The sequence below is a fragment of the Myzus persicae genome, unplaced genomic scaffold (assembly GCF_001856785.1).
Source record: "Myzus persicae strain clone G006 unplaced genomic scaffold, MPER_G0061.0, whole genome shotgun sequence".
Lineage (NCBI taxonomy): Eukaryota > Metazoa > Arthropoda > Insecta > Hemiptera > Aphididae > Myzus > Myzus persicae.
Window position 1 is genome coordinate 124,261 of NW_019101158.1, and position 21,221 is coordinate 145,481.

Here is a 21,221-nt window from a genome sequence, read left to right on the forward strand (position 1 = left end):
ATTTTGTTAAAAAAACATTAAGTACGTAAAAGTGTATAATTATTTAGTGTATGTACAGTTAGTTTATTTAGTATATACATGTGCGCTATTTTTGTGTAATTTTCGTTAGTTCAAGTACTTTCGTTAAACTCGCTGTGAATATGCGTTTGAACTTTGAATGCGTCTAAGTCTTTACCACATTGAAAATGTGTTTACAATTCCATTTATCCAGCGACCACTTAGGAGCAGTGATGATTTATGGTCACCGATTTGTCCGTATACTCTGTACCTTAAATATAATATCTTTTTCAGACTACATAGCAAGTTTATGTATTAAATACAGTGCTGAAACCAGTAAGGGGAGGAGTTTTGATTTGAAACCCATCACTCACCAATAAGTGATTTTTTTGTAAGAATTAAACTTAATACATTGTTGCATATTTTATACAGTATACTATTAACGTCATGTACGTGTCTCATGTATTGCGTACTGTACGTAAACATACGTCATCACCTAAATTTTACTCATAAATCTAAGGTGAAATTTTTTTTGAAATTCATAATCCCCTCACCCTCTTTGCTCTACCTATTGATTATGGATATAATATTAAAAAAGTTTTAAAATATAAAAAAGATACCTGCTATATGGTACGCACTCTTCTAATGGTGTAGGTGTAACAACAAACAACCATAATGGAGGAGACGCTCTTCGTCATCTCATATCTTCACAGTTTTCATGTCCTATTGCTTATAATAAAAAATGGTCTACGAAAAGAGGGAGGGGACTTCCATACAAAAAAAATTGAACCTTCATAAGTATATGCAATGCCTGCTTTATATTTTCATATTATATTGCAATGAAACTGTTGATCGGCAAATCAATGCATCAAAATAACACCGTATTGATAACCTAATGTTATTATAAAAATACATACGGTTAAACATATTATATACATTTTCGCAGAAATCGCAAAAATTAATCTATTATCTGTCATTGATATCTCATAGTTGATACTTTTGATTTTTTTTCCTTGGATAAAGGGACACAGCCACACGTATACCCTGCACACCCCCTGGCAGCGTCTATTTATCATATGGAGTAATTGCTCTGCGGCAGCGGCGGTGGGGTCTGTGCGGCTAACGGCCTCAGTGGTATATACTCACATGGGGTGATCCACCGCAACCGCGGTGATTAGTACATAATATAACCGGAGTAAATTTTATCCGAAAGTCACTGTGTAAAATCGAACTCCCGCGTGTCCATATTATTACGTATATATATAAATGTACAATACAACCCAGAGCACAGGAGGAGGGCGCGTGAAGTGACGTGTCGCCGTGTATAATATATGTATGACCGGGTTCGCCGCTCTCTTCTCTTATAATAAACTCCGCAGGGACACAATGCAGTTCCCGACACCCTCCCCTGTACGAAGAATTCGACCGCACACCCCCGCCAAGCACACACACACACACTTGACATTCACCCGCTTAAACGTATATTATACATGCGAGTATCGTCGGTTTCTATTGTACACACACTTATATACATATATTGGTGTATATATGGTATGTATATGTGTGTGTGTGTGTGTGTGTGTGTGTGTGTGTGTGTGTGTGTGTGTGTGTGTGTGTGTGTGTGTGTGTGTGTGTATGTGTGCGCGCGGTGTGTCTGATCTAATTGTTGTTTCCATTGAACCGTCAACAGCCACGTAATTGATAGCAGCCATTTCTGTATATTATCGCTTTTGGAGGTCTTTGCTTTTTTTTTTCGTTTCATTTCTCGGCCAGGTCTGACCGTATATACGCTGTACTGCGTCGCCTCCTACCAATACTCGTCCCGACACACAAAAACGGTTATTTACGGTTATTTTGTGTTTAGTACGTGTATATAGGTTTATACATAATTTATCTATAAGTTTACGATTCCGATTTTCTAGACTCTAAACCTATTAAACACATAATATGTGTCCTATTAAATTAGTATATGCGTACATACTGTTGATTGCAGGTCTTATTATTATATTTTTTGTTTCCCGATTTATTCGAACCCTCGGCGTATAAATATATAAACGACGGCTGCGGACGGCCATTGTTCGGTCTCCGCGGCTTAATGTTTTGCGGTTTTCCGACCGTCGATTTATATACACACGCGCTCGCGACACTCGTTTAAAGGTGATATATCCTGTACATATAAATGGCCGGACGACGTGTGCGCGTGTAATTAATCTCGAGACAAGGGGGCGGACGCGACTTTTCGGGTTTCATGCTCTGTCTTTAACGCTTTGCCTTTGTCGTCACCACCCGATTAATATAATGTGTAAAAGATAAAAAAAAAAAATAACAATAACAAACTCACCCCCTTCGCCGCGATTAATCACGAATGTACCACTGCAGTGCAGGGGACGATGACGTTAAGCAGTAATGGAAGTTTCTCGGGACTCCATGTACGTCTCTACCACTCGATTTGCATAAAGAACTACACGTCTACACTATCGTTTCAAACATAATTAATATACGTGAGTATAATACTGTAATGTGTTTATGGTGATTTATAACGCTGCGTTGCAGTTAGCTTATATTCTGCATATCCCAGGATTTCGGTTAAATAAGTGATAAGTCGTCGAATGATAAGACGTTAACGCTACCGTCATCATTGCCGCTATAGTTGATTGTGATGTCTATATTTAGTCATTTAGGCTACACTACTGCGTAAGTACGTGATATGCCAATATGTCATAAACTCCCTTCTCCCCATTTGAACATATCTCTCAAAATCCTTTTTTACAAAAATAAAAATTATTTTGCTTGGGATGGAAGGGTATACGAATGCATGATATTCTTATATATACTGTAACTAGTTGCTTCCACCCTTAAAAAAGTCCCGTGTCCACCCGATAGTTATGTAATTTAAATATTATAATACTTGTACGTGGAATTCTTTTTAGATAAGTACTAAAGTACCTGCCTATACACCAACGATTGCCTTCCATGTATTATGTAATTTTCATACATAGCTGACAGCGCACTTTTCGTCTTCTAGAAATCAGAAAAATGAACATCGAATAAAATGTATAATATACTCGTAGTAGTATAGTCGATTTTTTTTTGTTTCTTTTGCGATAACACTGCTTGCATATATTTCATTAGACATTTTATAACGTGATACGCGTCACATATTAATACATAATATATAGCCATATAGGAATAAATAAATAATTTTTAGATACAGAAAAATAACATAGTTGGCACTATGCAGGAAAACGACGGCGTCATATCAAATATAAAAATGTATTTTGTCCCCATATACGTAGTTACTGACTACTATTTACGGTAGTGTATCAATACTGTCATATCTGATATGAGTTGTGAAAAAGTATTCATTTTATTTGGAAAAAAAATATGTGTATAAATGCTTTTTAATTAAGATAACATTAAAAATTAAAATGTTTCTTTTTAATATTATACATGTATATCGGTCAAAAAGTTAATGATGTACATTTAATTTTAATCGTTAATAAAAGCATAAAACGTTAGAAGCAACTTTAATGATGTATCTAATTTATCCCAATCGATGTATTGCTCAAAATGTATAGTTAGAAATTAGAATTAATAACAGTGTTAATAGACAAATAGTATTTTTCCTTGTGTTAAAACCAGTTCAAAATGTTATGATTAATTTGATGATCTCGAAAAAATTATGAAGCCTTAATATATAAGTGATATCAACGTCCATTTTATGAAGTGTACCTCTTCTGGTACAAATTGTTTTATTATATTATTATTATTATTTTTGCAAAATCGTATTAATACTTTCGTAGAATAATAGTAATAAAACAAAAACCACTTTGTTTTTTAAGGAGTTTAGGAGTTCAACTTTTGGTCGGAACACACTTTGCTTTTTTTAATAATAAGTGCCGTTCATATTGTAACATACATGGTATATAATATATTATGTTATAGTATTTTCCATTGTATACCATGAACAATAATAATATAGTCACTTGATGTCATGGCGGTGTACACCACGCACAAAACTATTAAATATATCGTCGTCAAGTAAACTATAATACGCTTGTAAGTTGTGCGTGCCCCGCGTTAAATAACAATAAGCGGCACGCGTATACATATTATTATACAATACATACTACATATATATATATATATATATATATATATATATATATATATATCATACCGACTGACGACTGTAAATAGGTACACCGACGCAGATCCTGCAACGGTTGTGGAACGACTACGTCACAATACACGTGTATATAGACGTGCTGGCGTCATCGATATAAGGATTAAAATAATATTATTAGATATTCTTTAGGTATTTTTTATTCGACCGTTATTTTCACACAGGATTTTTATTTTTATTTATTTATTTTTTTTGTTTAAATGCGGAATGACATCCTACGCGCTACGATAATATTATTATATAGGCTATTTGTATACATACACTTTATGATCATAGAACTATCATTGTAAACGCGTTTTAAGATTTCGTTGAATTCCGTAAACACTAAACGGTAAAAAATAAAAATCATTAGCCATCAGAATATTAATATTTTAGTTTCACTTATATACCTATATATGTATACAAAATAAACAATTTAAGTCTTTTATTTCATTTTCAATGAATACGATTTATTGTTATATTCCTTTTTTTGCCAATAAAAACGCCTACCTATGTATTATATTTAGTGGTTGTATAAATTTGATATGAATAAAATTAAAAACTCTGAAGGAACTTTCAAAAATTCTTGTCGTAGTGTCATTAAAAAAAAATCTTCATCGTCGCATACTCACGTGTACACAATATGTGTCAGTGTCACGTTTTGTATTCCATTTGTCTTCTAAATAACCAAACTAATCTTTAATATAAGTGGTATATCATATTCTATAAATAGTAAGTAATAATTTTGTTTATTGTTATACATTTCAGTGTTTCAAAACATTAGATTTTTTGCGAAAACCGTTTTTCACTGAATAATGATTAAATTAAATATACTTGAGCTGTGATGAACGGAGTACTACAATTGGTGCTCGACCGAAATAATTTTTTACTTGATATCTTAAGTGCCTGACAAGTTTTCCTAAACGTCATGTAAAACTCCACAAAAACTATTGGCTCATTAATTTTAAACACATACTAATATTACTCAGTACTTTCTATTTATTAAAGTTGTTTACATTATGATTATTAAATAAAAAAAAATTACTGACTATACATACAAGAATTTTGACCTCTGAGTGATCAAGTCAATTTTTGTTACTTAGTTATAAGTTATTTAGTTCGTTAAGTCTAAATTTAAAATATGTTATACTCAAAAATTGTTTTTTTCTCAAGTATTCTGTGGTATACCGTGTATGAATTTAATTATTATATATTATAAATATAATGACCGAGCCAGTAAAAAAAAAAATTCGCTCTTTATTATACCTCTTACACAATAACAAAATATAGTGTTAACATTTAAATGATTGATGGTTGGACACCATTTGGAATGGTTAATACTTAATAATCAAAAGTCAATCTAAACGTCACGAACAAAAACCACTTCCGATATACATTGACTTTTTGGTGTACATTTTAGACTGCTCAATATCTTCGACTCATAAAACTTAGATCTGTAAATGACAACTCAAGTACCATGTATACCATCTTAACCATTTCTGTCGTTTACTTGTTCTTTCAGAAACTTTACTGGTCATGCACTGCCAGTGCTGGCGTGAGAAAACCTGAACACTATAAGATTTCTCTCTAGAATCTGTAGTACTTAATTCGTTTTAATCGAAACAAATTTAATAAAATCCCCCCCACGTTAACCTTATCTTTCTGTATGGCCAATAATATGATATTTTATGTGTTTTAGCAAATGTTCATACTATATAATTTGTTATACGTGTGTAGGTACCTATAAAAATGTTTATGACAGTTAGAATTTAATATTTACCACAACTTATTTTTGAAAATTGATGATACTGATTACTGGCTTATTATAAATTAAGAATTTGCGACCTTAAAATAATGGTTAGGAAAAGTAGCCCACAAACCATAATTTTAACTTCACATAATAATTTAAAAAATAGTTTTAAGATTTTTTTTAAACAAACAATAATTTCTTTAAAGGTGTTAATTATATTTATTAGGAATATACTATTGAACATATTATACACGTCATATTATAGAGAGCACATTGGTACTCAACTCGTTAACATATAATACCTATACTACACGTTTTCCGCGGCATTACATCTTATGCTATAAAAACCCCGAAGCGCCTAGATATTCGTGTTTCTGAGATCCAATCATCGAATTTACGTAATCAGTAATCTCAGATATTTATCGTACGATCCCATTGCCCGCGGTTGGACAACTAAATAGTAATCATACAAATATGAACTTGATAAGCATTATTATGGTAAACAAATACAGTTATAATAATACTATATCGTCCATCGGATATTACATGCGTCGCATACACTGTAATATTTATGGTTATAAATTATAATAGTATCTGAATTCGTCTTCAACTTTGTGTTTCCGTCTGTACAATTTTATATCGAGCGAGATAAAATAATAGTTTCCAAAATGTGTGAGTAATACTGTATAAATCTGTTCGTCATTGCAGGAGTCTGCCGAGTAAAAACGTTACGACCGATACTTTAATTTATAGACACTCGACATTCGTTAACGGTACAAGCGTACAACATACGATTGAATTTCACTTGAACATAACTATCTGTAGGTACTTGACACGACCATAGGTTAAGTAATATATTGTGTCCTGCACGTGCGCGAGTTGGGATAAGTCCGATTTTATGTTAGTACACAAGTGTAATAAAAACAATTAAAACCCATACAAATAAAATATTTATTATTTATTGCTTTCGTTTGCAGGGAAGAGTTGATGTTGCACCAAGTCACAGACGGAGTGCATTTCATGCAAATGATATACGGCACAGGAATGACGCTCTTCGACTGTGAGTACGTCAAGGAACCTGAGACGGCCACACATTTCGTTCGGGAGTTTTGGAATGAGGAGCAAGGCAAGAACCACACAGTGGGGTCTTTGACTAAAGAATATGCCTCCATGGTAAATTTCAAACATTTGAAAAAAGCTTGTCATAAAAACCATAAGAAAACGAGAAGAAGACTTGCGAACGAATACCATCAGCAGCAACATGAGAGCATCACTGACGTCGTCGGTAAAGACGGGTCAGTAAATTTACATTATTAATATTATTATTTAGCGCATTCATTAGTTTTAAAATTTATTTTGTCCTCAGTTGTACAGAATATATAGGTGTTAGGTATCTACACCCATTGAAGCTTTTATTCCAATTTCGTTATAATTTTTTTTTAAATATTTACTTTTGGGTTGTACTTAATAGGTATACCACTCTTTATACGATCCACTATCCAGTTAGATTAGGTCACTTTAAAGTTGTTCAGTGTTTTTTCTCTAATATCTATGGCGAAATAACCCGTTTAATTGGTGTAATAAAATAGATTATACATTTACATCCCATATACGATATGTATACCTACTCAACATTTTGATTTCATTGTGTGTTTTTAGTGAATCAGTTTTTTTTATCACTGCTGACGCCCTCCCAATTGAATATGTAAAATAATTTTACCCATTGAATAAGTAAGAGGTATTTAAACTTAAAAATCGTTGCATTGGAAAAATATGGAAAACCATACAAAATAATTTTATACTTAAACATTTTTAAGTCTCCAATTTCCGGCCCCTAATCACTTTGACTGATATTATATTATATTATATTATTATTACCTTAGCATTCTTACAATCATAACGTAAGACACTAATACGCATGCAAGTAAAGACGGTTTTCATAATAGCTAAACAGTAAACGTCATTTTTGATATATTATTTTCTTCAATGTTTGTTTGTAATCGCGTGAAACGTCTCTAATCGTAATACCGCGGACTTAACGCATGACATAATTTATTATTACAATTGCACATATTAATTTATTATAATAGATATAAATATATAATTTTTTTCTTCTCGTGATTTCAGCAAACGGCGAAAGAGAGATCTGCTGTCCGTGTTGAGAGTTCCTGGTACAAAATGGTGTGGGAAAGGACGTTCAGCGAAGTCGTACAGACAACTCGACGGGTTCGGTGGAGCGGATCGATGTTGCAGGATTCACGACACGTCTTGTCCAATGTGGATAGGCGCTTTGCAAAGTAAATACGGTCTGTTCAACTGGAGGCTGAACACGCTCATGCACTGCTCGTGCGACCGCAGGTATATCTATAACACTTTGTCTATATTTTATTATATACATCAATACATACGTCAACGATCAATATTAATGACCCATAAACGATTATTATCAAAGCATAAAATTAATTATTCTTTATAACAGGTGTGGACAATTAATAATTGACATACCTACGCACCGCAATGGTCGTACCTAATTGGTTTATCACATATTTCACCCCTTTGAAATATTTTCTTCAAAAACACCATACTGCGTTAGCGTTAATTGCATATACCTGATACCTATCTTCTAACAATAGTGCCTTTAACTAAAAATTATACTAGTATTCATATATAAATACTTATATTATATATATTTTATGGTATTTATTATTTTTTGATTTGCTTAATATTACGTGTTGTGTGTTGAAAAATGAAACTTATAGTGCAATTGTTTATGTTTGATATCTACACAGATACTAATGTAAATCTATCCAATATACATAATGGACAATCAAACACTTGCTCTGAGTCCACTATTCCATCAGTTCCATGGTTGAGTATATTGTCGAACAAAAACAGTTTACATAACAAACGTACCCATTTATTATATTATTAAGATTTACGATTGTATAATTATTATACAATGCACTATAAACTTTTGTAATACATATTATAGGTACCTATATTTTACATACATTTTCTTGGTATTTCAATGTATGACATGTTTCACACAGGAAATATTTATTTGAAAAATATCAATATGATACAATAATATTGTCGAAACCTTTTTTTAACCGTACCTACCTAATTATATTTTATTTGTTTGACGAGGCCTTGCCCATTTGTGCCGAAAATGTAAATACATTGTATTGTGTTTACCCTATTTATATATATAGGCTATAGCCTTAAGTAATAACGATTTAAGATTTGGAGACTTAGAGGATTTCAGCTCACAATTTGTTTTCTCTCTCTGGTCCATGCCAACATAGACAACATGCATTCAATGAAAAACATTTTTTTTTAAATGTTTTTATGAGTTATTTTAGAGTAAAATGACTCATTTTAAAAATGATATGGATAATACTATTTTTGAGGTTATATATCGATTTGTCTAAATATTGTCTCAAAACAATTTAGTATCCATTTAAATTACTTTTTTCTTTTAGAAAAATTATAATAAAATATAAAACCGAAATATGTTAAACCCTCAAAAATATTATCCTCTACGATTTATAGATTTTTGTGGTTTTATGGTGATTTTACTCTACATTTACTCAAAAATCATAAAAAAAAACAATGTTACATGAATATTTTATCTATGTTGCATATTTATCTGAGATATAAAATAAATATTGCGCTGACACCCTCTTAATAATAATTAATAATTTTATAAAAGTATTGAGTGCAATGTACATATATATCTACTGTAAAATAAAAATGAATTTTAAGGTTAACATTTTTAATGAAAAAAATGAATAAACTTAGAAATCAAATTGTACATGATAAAATAGTAAATTATTATTTATTAGAAAATAGTTAAAATAAGTAGGTACATTTTTTTAAAAATTTATATGTATTAATACACTTTTTAAAATAAATAAATATTTTACAAAATTGTAAATTATTGGACCATTATTACCACACAATGTATACTCAGATACATTATGAGCGAAAGGGCTATATACCAAACCTTTATTGGGTAACCAATGCGAATTAATTTTTTTTTGCTGTGAATGAATAATTCTTTTATACATATATAATATAAATTGCTGTTTAAGAATTCGCAATTACATTGTTCTATATTTATTTTTTATATTTAATTAAATAAATAATTATTTTGACCATTTCAATTCAAACATAAATCATAATTCAGTGGTTTTAGCAAATTATTTTTATTAAGATACCATATAGATTGCTAATTATAATTATGTCAGAAGAAAATTGTTCAACTAATAAAAATGTTCATAAAATATTAATTGATTTTAATTAAACCGTTAATCATTATTCACTCAATGAAGTATTAATTGTACAAGTTTATTTTAATTGAGTGTTTAATGTATAGCGTTTTAATATATACTTTTTAAATCATTCAGGTTTACCGGTAGTATTTTAAAATCAAACTGCTATATTTGAAAACACTTGCAAATTATTAACGAACTCGTATTATTAAAAACATTCACATTTTTTTACGTAGGCATGTTTACATAATGTGAGATGATTTCCACTGGGGAAGCATGTTTAAGGTGATGATAACAATGTTGACGTTGTTGTTCAGTCTACCCACTGTTTCAGACCACTTCAATATTTGTTGACTTGTTGGACATTCGTGATTCAATTCAAAAGAAGCCTAATTGACTGTCGTGTTTAAGAACAAACATTAATTTTTTTCTCTATTTATTTACCAAAAAATAAATAATGCGTCTTTGTCGGTCACATCTTTGATGTTTCATCGTATTACACGGGGTTAACCTTAGGCCCATCTGTATCTGTTAATAGAAAGAAAATTTAATACCATTTTAGACAATATGCTAAAAACCATAATCGAATAATCTACGGTGAAGTTAACATAAATTATTATATTTTTATAATAATGGATTAACCGGTTTTTTAAAAAGCGTAGGTGTCGCTGTGATATATATTTCTATAATGTAATATTATCATTTCTGAGCCCGTTGGGCATCGAACAAAATTAGAAAAATCTTATTTAAAGTATATAATAACTATTTTCATCATGTACTTGAACAATATGTGTATATTAGCCTATCAGTTTAACAATTAATTCATGTATTATTGTTTGACGATTTTCGAAAAGTAATTACATTAAACATTTTATCTGCACTTCTAAATTAGGTAAATGAAAAACTGTCTTATTTAATTTATTTTTTAAATTGATAACATTACTTTTGATTTCCACACATGTATAATGTACAAAGAAGTTGTTGAATATAATTACTGTTATAGGTAAAAACTAATAATAAGTAATTAGTATATTTTACGATGAACATTGTTTCAAGTATTTAAGTGTTTAGCATGATACTAACTTGACCCATACATACATTAATATATACATACATACATACATACGTATACGTTTAAATTTAAATCGATAAAACATAATATGCAACACTATAAACATATATATTGTTATTCGGCAAATTTCGGCTTATATTTATAATACTATATTATATTATATGTACGTATAAACGCATTAGTCATTACACCTGCACTCTGCAGGTTGAAGCAGTCACGTGAATCACTTCGAATAATTCAATTGAAATGGGAAAATTAGAATTTGTTGATAGCACACGCGTTGTAATAATCTTACTAATCTTGGAACCTACCGACATATAAATGTATATAACTTACAAAAAATAACTGTCATTATAAAACTAAAAATGTAGAACCAAAATGCATAAACAAATAATTACATAATAATATGCATATTATTAATTATTTTTACTAAATATATTTTGTATAATAATATATTTCTTATGAATTTCGTCACATTGTCATCAATCATCATATTATAGGCTATAATACTATTATACTATAATGTATAGCAATTAGCAATCACCGATCAGTGGTATTATGTGTAGATAAAAACACTTTTAATAAGCGCCTACTATAATAATACAGGTAAATTAGTTTCTCTCTGATTGTTATTGTTCAACAATTGTAACATTTTTAATTGTTGAAAATCACGTATATACAGATATAAGTACCTACATATTTACATAATTTAATTTAAGAAAAGATAACAAATCTAATCAGGATAAAACAAAACATTATATTTTATTTATTTTAATTTCTAAAAATTTAACAGGAAATATATATTTAAAATGTATAGTTTAGATTTTATTGAATGGGTAGGTATCGATAAAAAAAAAATACTATGAATATTATGAACACTTGTGTATTTCTAGTGTTAGCTTCCAATAGCGTAATAATTTGGCATTTATTCAAAAATAAAACGAACTGTGAGGAGAATATCCAAGTGAGTACTTAACTACTCAAGGTTAATTTGAAATCACATTCTTACGACATTTAATAACATTATTTGAATTATTTGATTGTGATACAACATTTTTACATGTAATTTCTTAATTATTATATATTATAATTTATCATAGTATTAAATTGTTTCATCTCTTTATTTTTACTTTTAATATTATATTGTATTATATTTAAATGATAATATGAAGAATTATATGCTGCATTGAAACGTAGTATATTATTTTATACATATTCGTTAGTCAACAATATTTTAACTGTTTTTATGTTGTTATTATTATATATTACATGAAATGGTAGATGAAATGATTTAGTGTCTTCAAATAAAAAATAAAAATAAAATACTCGTAGGTACAAATGAATCTGTCCCATTAGCTACGGTCTCGTGGGGCCCGTTTTCTAAATTTAATTTAAATGTACTTCTTTTCTTACCCTCCTCTCAGTATTTATTAGGTAGTAGACACTTACAAAAATTATTATAGCCCTATATCTACGTGTACAATAAATATTTTCATTTCATCGAAATCGTATTTATAATTGATGCCTGCACATCGTCAAAGAGTGCGGGCTTTTCGTCGTTTAAATAGATAAAAAAAAGTAATCACTTCCTATTAAACAGTAAAAATGTAGAACATGAAAAAATATTCCCGCTATAATGATGTTATTACTTTTCTATTTTTTACTTTTCCTATACCTACGTTCGTCTATACCTTTAAAGGTACGATTATATAATATTGAGTCATAGAGCTCATATCTGTATACAAAGTGTTGTATTTTTTAAGTAATTTTTCTGTATTTTTATGAAGTGTCACATGCATAATACAAACCACAAAACGTATTATAGTCTATTGTAGATTTCACGCACGCGCACAAATCCTATTTCTATATCGCTATTTTTAATTTTACCTGTAAATTGTAAATAGGTAGGTATATTTTTTAAATAATTATTAATTATTATATTACGTTATATTTAAATTTTAAACAAATTAAGTTTTGTTAATGAAACTCTATTTACATGATTGCAGTACCTCTAAAAAAACATACATTTATGCGTTATGACAAAAGTATTCAATACGTATATGAATATTGAATTTAAACAGTAAACAATATTTTAAGTAAAATAAAATAGATACCTGGGTACCTATTATGTTTTATATAAAATAACTTATATGTAAACATATACATCCATTTACCATAATATTATAAAGTTACAACAAGGTGATGATATTCGATATACCTATTTGAATTTATCGTGTGTATAGGATATTGTCACAATATTATAGTTATAGACCTTATAGTAGCTCATAATATTTGTATATTACCTATATCGCTATATACGTAACCTAACGGTGATAATTTTGTTCTTACCGTATGAATATCTTTATATTTAGGAAAATATTATTTATATTTTTAGCATAAAAAATGTATACATGTAACATATATTGTGCATGGATAGATCGATAATATTTTTATGTGGCTTAAAGTATTGGACAGGTCATCATTCACGAGATATACAGACAATGCAGAATTGTCCTACCGGGCATCGCCAAGTTTGGATCAATGGACTGTAAAGATACGATAGAAATCCGTGTTTTCTCTCAATGCCAAAACCCCGATGAAGTCTTTTGTGTTTTTATAACCGAAGGGGGACGTATTTAATATTCAAAATTTACATCGGCTATTGAGATGACTAAGGAGGATTAATAAAAGGTATCGCCCAACCCCCTTAATATGACTTGTATTTTTTTTTAAATTGGTTATGATAGAAGTCTATGTTTATGCATTTTAAATTTGTGTAGAACATTTGTTGAATATTTATTAACTTTTACTGATGGTTTAACAAATTCATTCCAAGACACGACACATTTTGATCATACTGACACACTTCAAATATTGCGTACTAAAAAGTAAAAAAAAAAATTATATCTAAAAAGAGGAAAATAGAAATAGAAGCATTTGCGATTACTAAAGATAGTACCTATACGTACGAGTATACTATATACCTGCTGAGTGTAATAGAAAGGCCTGTCAAATGAAATAACTCTTGTTCTAATCAATATTTTTTTTTATACATCAATTAATATTTAATCACATTTTATATAATTTATTTACACGTATGGTATAACTTTTTTTAAATTTTTTAATACTGATGGAAAAAAAAATTTAATCTGAAGTAAATTGTTTTGAATATAAAGCAATTTCGTAAGTCTGATTGTGATTTATGTAGTATATGTGTATTCATGTAATTTAATTTTTTACAATTTTTTGATTCTATCCATAGATATATAAGGAAAAATAATTCTTATAAATTTCAAAAATGCATCATTAAATGGTAGATACTAAATACCATTAAATGTAACATATCATAACCGTCATTATTAAGGCATTGCCGTAGTGCGGTATATCTGATACTCATCGTACCTACTCACCATATGCTCATCCTTCGTCATAAATACCCACTGGAAGTTCACCCTTCAATTTGGACACTATAATATATACATATAAGTATTAATAATTATTGTAGTCCTCCGAGTACATAAAAATGTGTTTCAGCGTGTGGGTTCGATAATCTAATAATATTGTCGACTGATCCAAGAACTTAATCGTAACGTGGCGACGTCTCTCGGGAGTCGGGGTTAATATATATGACGTCTATAGTGACTATATTATGTGTAATATAGAGTGTTATGATGACAGTGTAGATTTTTTCAATGTATGATGGCGGGTGGAAAAAATAACCCCAAAGGCCAAAATATCTATTTGCCAAGGGGTCGGACTTATACTACTATAGTATATTAATATATATCAATAATAAATTAATATTCCAAAACTAAGATATATTGTATTACATATTTGCGTATTAATTGTCGTCGTATAATTCCAACCAATGTCAAACCTAATTAACAAAAATAATTATAGAAACAATATACTTTAAAAAAAGATGTGTTGAGATACAAGTTAGTTATCTGCTTGAATATGGTTATATAATATTATAATGTAGAATCATTCATCATAATAGCCTATATAATGTTTGGACCAAATGATATTCGCGTAAAATGCAGTTAATTCATAATACGTCTTAATAGATGTCTATTATATTATAACCTTGCAATAAATTATAAAATATCGAAACAATTAAATGTTTTGTATCTCAATCAGGTTGATTATAAAATCATTGTTTTCTATGAATATATTCGATAGAAAAAATATCAAGGGATCCATGAAATCAAGTGTTTTACTTAACGAGACCAAACTCCTTAGGCTTCAGTCATTATAATTTAAGAATATTATTATCATATCGTTTTTTCTAATTATACCTGCCGAACGTCTACAAAAATATTTATAATCCAGTGCATACGGTATACCTACCTAATTGCCTAGTAATTATTTTTAAATTAACAATATTAGATATAGTCAACGTAACAGTATGAGTATACTATATAGGTAGGTACTTACAATCACCAAAAAGCATCAATAATAATCAGTAAATTACACCATGACAATAGCCGGATGACGAGGTATAGGTCGTAATGTCGTATTAAACTGCTAAGTATATAATGTCTTGAACTGCAGTTGAAAGTCGATTACAATATATAAGTAGGTGTATCAAAGAAAACAAAAACGAAGGATTAGAAAAATATATTTCAGAACCAATATCCTTCTTTTGTATAAACCACGATAAGACATAAACATAATAAACATGTATTATGCACTCTGTGTAAAAAAAAGTCAACATGTTACACGGGGGACATAACATTTGGAAGTTTGTGGAAAACTTTCCTTTTACTACACTTTTATAGCACACGAAAAACAATTAAATTACAAAGAAGCGTAATTTAAAATATATACTTATCATTGCAACACAGCTATATCTAACGTAAATATTAAAACCTACACCGTATGGAAAGACAACGCTAATGTATTATATTATTGGCATCGTTATTTTATTGATCGGCTGCCCGTAAATTAGAATTTTATAGTGTTCAGAGCTATTAGCCTATTTTATATAAAATTCAATAAAACGAGCGTAAAATCGATATCCCGCTGTCGTTACTCGTCTATTATGGCATATATATTTTAATCGATTTATATACGAGTATACGACTATTGTACATAAATTACATTACAGTTTATATACACACGTCATTTTCACGTATAGTATAATATACAAAACGACACTTCGTATATTCTCGTTTTAATTGAAACTCGATTTATGAACCCATCCCTCCGATAAATGTTGGCTCGTTAAGTCGAAGAAAAAATACAACAAACAAATACGTTGGTGTATAACCCCATGCCTATATATATACATATATACCTATACCCATACCTATGTTTGATGATGTCTGAAACCGATAAAAATAAAATACAAGAGATTATCTGCAGCCGCGGTGCTTATATACACATATATATGCATATTAATACCAGCCGCGGCACCGGGCTATGGTACCATAAAGGTCCACCGATAAATAGCCCAAGTGCCCAATTTAAATGTTCTCGAGATCTGGTCGGAAAACACACAAACGACGATGATCAACAGACAACGTGCGCGACACTTCCACGAGCGTCTCGTTCCGGGTTTGTTTTTTTTTTTAACGTCATAAACTAAATATTTTCAAAAACTCATTAAGCTCGTCACTGGATCCAACGATATAAACGTATAGAGTGGTGTCTGCAGTACCTAATCTATATCCTGCAGTGTCGAAAGGGCATCCTTATTATACACACATACGCATAATTATACGTTCGGGATCGTAAAAGAAGTTTGTGTTATACCTTACAACATCGATGCCCATAAATATTGTGGTACTCAATCGCCGCCACCTATACAGAATATCGAAGTGCATAATATAATACTTGGACAGTTAGACGTATAATATGTCTATATGGTAAACCGTAAATGCGCCATGTGCGTGTATGCCGGTCGAGGATTATTATGGTGGATACACGTGCGAAATATCGGAAGCCAGCGGGTTGTCCGAACGGATAGATCGTAAAACTGACACGAAGTCTTCATTTGAATAATATTATGTACGCGTGTATGCATTTCTTTTTGGTGGAATTTATTTCATGCACGCATCGCGTCACAGTAATATAATAATTATTATGGCGCCGTCGTGTGACCGTCCTCTGCGACTCATTTTGTGATTTGCAAATATAAAATTTACCACATTTAAGATTCGAGATAAATTAATATCAGCACCGCTGCTGACCGCCCACTTTGCAGTGGAACGCCATTACACTAAATTGTCTTTTTTTAGAATAAAATGATTTTTATTGTCACCAGATTTATTTTTTCTCTAGATGGATTTGGCCTTGAAATGGCGTCTTTATTCCTCGAATAGAATTGTACCTCTGACTATTATAATATATAGTAGTTAGACTTGATTTAGAATTTAAATACGCACATTTTTTGAGTAATAGCAATATATCATAATTAATTTATAAGTTTTTTGTATTTAAATACTTATATAACCTATAGTTATTAGGAACTATATTATAATTAAATTTCTATACAAAAAACATTAGCCATTACTCATTACTTAATTACAGACATATCCTGAATAATTAATTTCCTGTCTAGAAAATATATTAAGTTCGAAATTATTTGTACTATATTATATTTTATTGATCAGTTTCAACAATTAATAATTATTTTAAATACACACATATCTTTTTACACGTTTATATTGTCTTGTAGTAACATTTTAAGTAGATAATTTAAAATGGATTTCAAATTCAAAGTGGTTAAATTTAAAAAAAAGTACAAACTAAATTAAACAATTGTATCAACATTTCAGAAGTAACAGTTTACTGAACCTCGTTTGACCAACCTTTTTTCCATCTATATAACACGGATGAATGCATTCCTGCGTAAGAACATTGGAAGTAAAGAATTAACATTTTATGGTTATTTGAATAACTAAATGTGTATGTTCATAATTGGACTGGGATATATTTAAAAGTTAAAAAACTAAACAAAACGAACCAATTTATTTGAGTTCATATAATGATATGTGTGTGTAAAAAAACTTCCATAGGCTATAAAACATATACAATTATAGACAACTGGACAAGTTTCATAAAATAAAGGTGTTGAATGAAATAATAAAACGTTATCATTTCTAAATCTATATATACTACAACAAGACAAGCGTTTTTGAACGTAACAAGAATAAAAATAAAGTAATAAAAAGTGCATATAATGTATATGTATGTTATTCTATATTTGTTAAATATGTTATAGGTAGTATAGGTACACTTTACAGACGTATACTTTTATATACCTTCGACATGGTCTCTATAATATATGATCTCTGTGGTTCTATTTATGATGGGTAAAAGTAAAGACAGCATCCAGACAATTCCAATACCTAGGTACCTACTATAACATAATATATTATTATACACATACGCATAAAACGTTGTTTGGAGAAATGTCATTAAAATAAAAGTAATATTAATCAAAAGTAGACATGGGCTGTGTAGACGTATGGTACATAATATATAACGATTAAATGACTTACGCTAATGTAAACAGGTGTTATAGAGACGTAATATTTTCTTCTATTTAAATACTTCGAAAGCGATATTTTGATTGAACGCTTTCGCGTACAAAGCAGACGATGCGAGTGCTTCGACACGATAAATTTCATTTATTCTATTGCTTCGATAATAATAATGAACTCATATTCGTAGATGCCTATTGTTTAACGATTCATAGACACTCGTAAAAATTAAACACATCATGACAAGTTCAATATATCTATAATACATTAATACGTGATATCCATACGTAGAATAACGTTCGAATCTATGAAGAAAAAAACCTGTCCAATAAATCGAATTGTATGCATATTATAGTATGTATATTATTGTATACGAATGATACTGTCAAAACATTCATACCAGTTTAGTTGATTTGTAAGATTGAAACTAAGGTCACGTAGAAATTAAAATACATAACTGGTAACAGCAATAGAATTTCAAACAAACCAACGAAATGTAGGACTCTTTGATTTATTTTATTTTAATTAGAACATAAATCAACTGTTTAATTATTATGAGTATCTTATTATGATTTATTCTGTTTAGATAACACTATTTCCCACAACACAGTTATCGTGACTTGTCCGACCGCGCGTTTGAGATCAAAAAACATTAGTAAAACCTCTACATTTACAGTAATTCAACAAATTTTCTTTGTAACTTATAACTTCATAACTCGTTATTATTGAATATTATGTAAATGTCGAAATATTTAATAAGGTCTGTCTCATAATAACAAACAAGATTAAACTTGGTGTAAATAATATTATACCTGGTCACCTGGATCAACTATGCACCAATAAGTGTTTGACGTTTGTACAATCATACTTTATATATTATGCAGTTTTTGTAAAGAATAAAACATAATGTTATAATAGATTATTGAAATAATGCAAGTTATTGGGACTTCTAACTATAGATGATTGATATTATGTAATTGAAAATCAAAGGAAGTACCTATTCGTTACCATATAGCTTATTAATGTAATGTTCTTAATTATTTCATGTATTCCTATTTACTAAAAAAATTGTTTGATTGAATATAATATATTATTTAAATATAATTTGAACCTTGAATACCATATTGTAAGTGTTGATATTTTGTTAAAAATTTAGTTGTATTGTTAACTTATTTTACTAAATGTACATTTTGCATTCATTAATATTGTTGTTGGAATATTGAAAGTTAACAGTTTTTTTTTTTCTGTACACCTATATAGTGTTAGTTTCATGTTTCCAAATAGCTATTCACTAAAACTTGTTACGACAATAAGACTTATGTATGTTGTATGTATATTATGTATATTGTATGCGTATTATAATCTATACTTAATGTATAAATGTATAATACATATAGGTACGACGTAAAATTGTACAATACATATACGATGTATAAAGTATATATACTGCGCCTACGCTCAAGACCGTATTTGAGGGGGGTTCTGGGGGTTCTGCCACCCCACCCCACAACAAAAACTTTTTATAGTTATTGAAATATGATTTTAAAATTTAACTTATCATGTTTCCCTTTTAATTTAATATTTGCACCTATATTACGTTTGGATTGTTAAATTTTTTAAATTATACACATATAAATATTTAATCTTGTTAGGCATATATGGGCAAGTATGTTATAATTTTGTTGACATTTGCATACATTTATAGTAAATATGACACAAACGATTTATCATCGGATGACGATAACTTAGTAGACCCGTATTATAACCCGAATTCGGCCATTCAACCTTAAGCATATACCTACTTAATCTAATATTCTGAATTTTTTCTAAATATATTATATTTTCTTTTGAAATTATTAGCTACATTGCCAGTTATCAGTTTCAACTTCAATACTAGAACTCACATCTTCTACCTTAGAAAGATTAAAAAATAATTTATGAAACCCGTCAAACCAAATAAGACTTGCAGGTCTAACTCTTTTGAGCATACATAGATAAATTGAAATCAATCTAATTATCATATAATACTGTAATAGATATGTTATGCATAAAAAACCTTATTTAGATATATATTATAATACATACATTTTATAAGTTAGTTTTTTTATATTATGAAAATACAAGATTTGGTTTTAAATCCCTCCCGAAAATTTGTTCCAACTACGAGTTACAGTAATTTAATGAGTATTGAGATTATTAGACTACTTAACATAATTTATTGATACCTAATTATCACAGTCCACAGAATGCTTGTGTAATATTATTGCTATGAATTAAAAATGCAGGTGACTATCGAAGTTAGATAAGTATTATATCAAATACCACCAAACTAATATAGGTGAAACTAGAAAATTGTATTAGCACAAGCTAAATGATAAATCTGAAAAAAGTTCTAATTACAAATAAGGTTTTAAATTGTATAAAATCAGTATGTTATTTAGTCAGTATAGATAAGGCCATGGACTGACTGGCC

The 21,221-nt window shown here is 29.4% G+C and overlaps 1 protein-coding gene across 1 annotated transcript in view; it reads left to right on the forward strand.

Annotated features, from left to right (window-relative positions):
* Positions 1-21,221, forward strand: part of LOC111028014 — a 43,955-nt gene that overhangs the window by 14,651 nt on the left and 8,083 nt on the right. The window contains exons 2-3 of the mRNA XM_022306545.1: positions 6,890-7,207; positions 8,040-8,270. Coding sequence (XP_022162237.1) covers positions 6,890-7,207; positions 8,040-8,270 — 549 coding nt within the window. The remainder of the gene's footprint in view (positions 1-6,889; positions 7,208-8,039; positions 8,271-21,221) is intronic.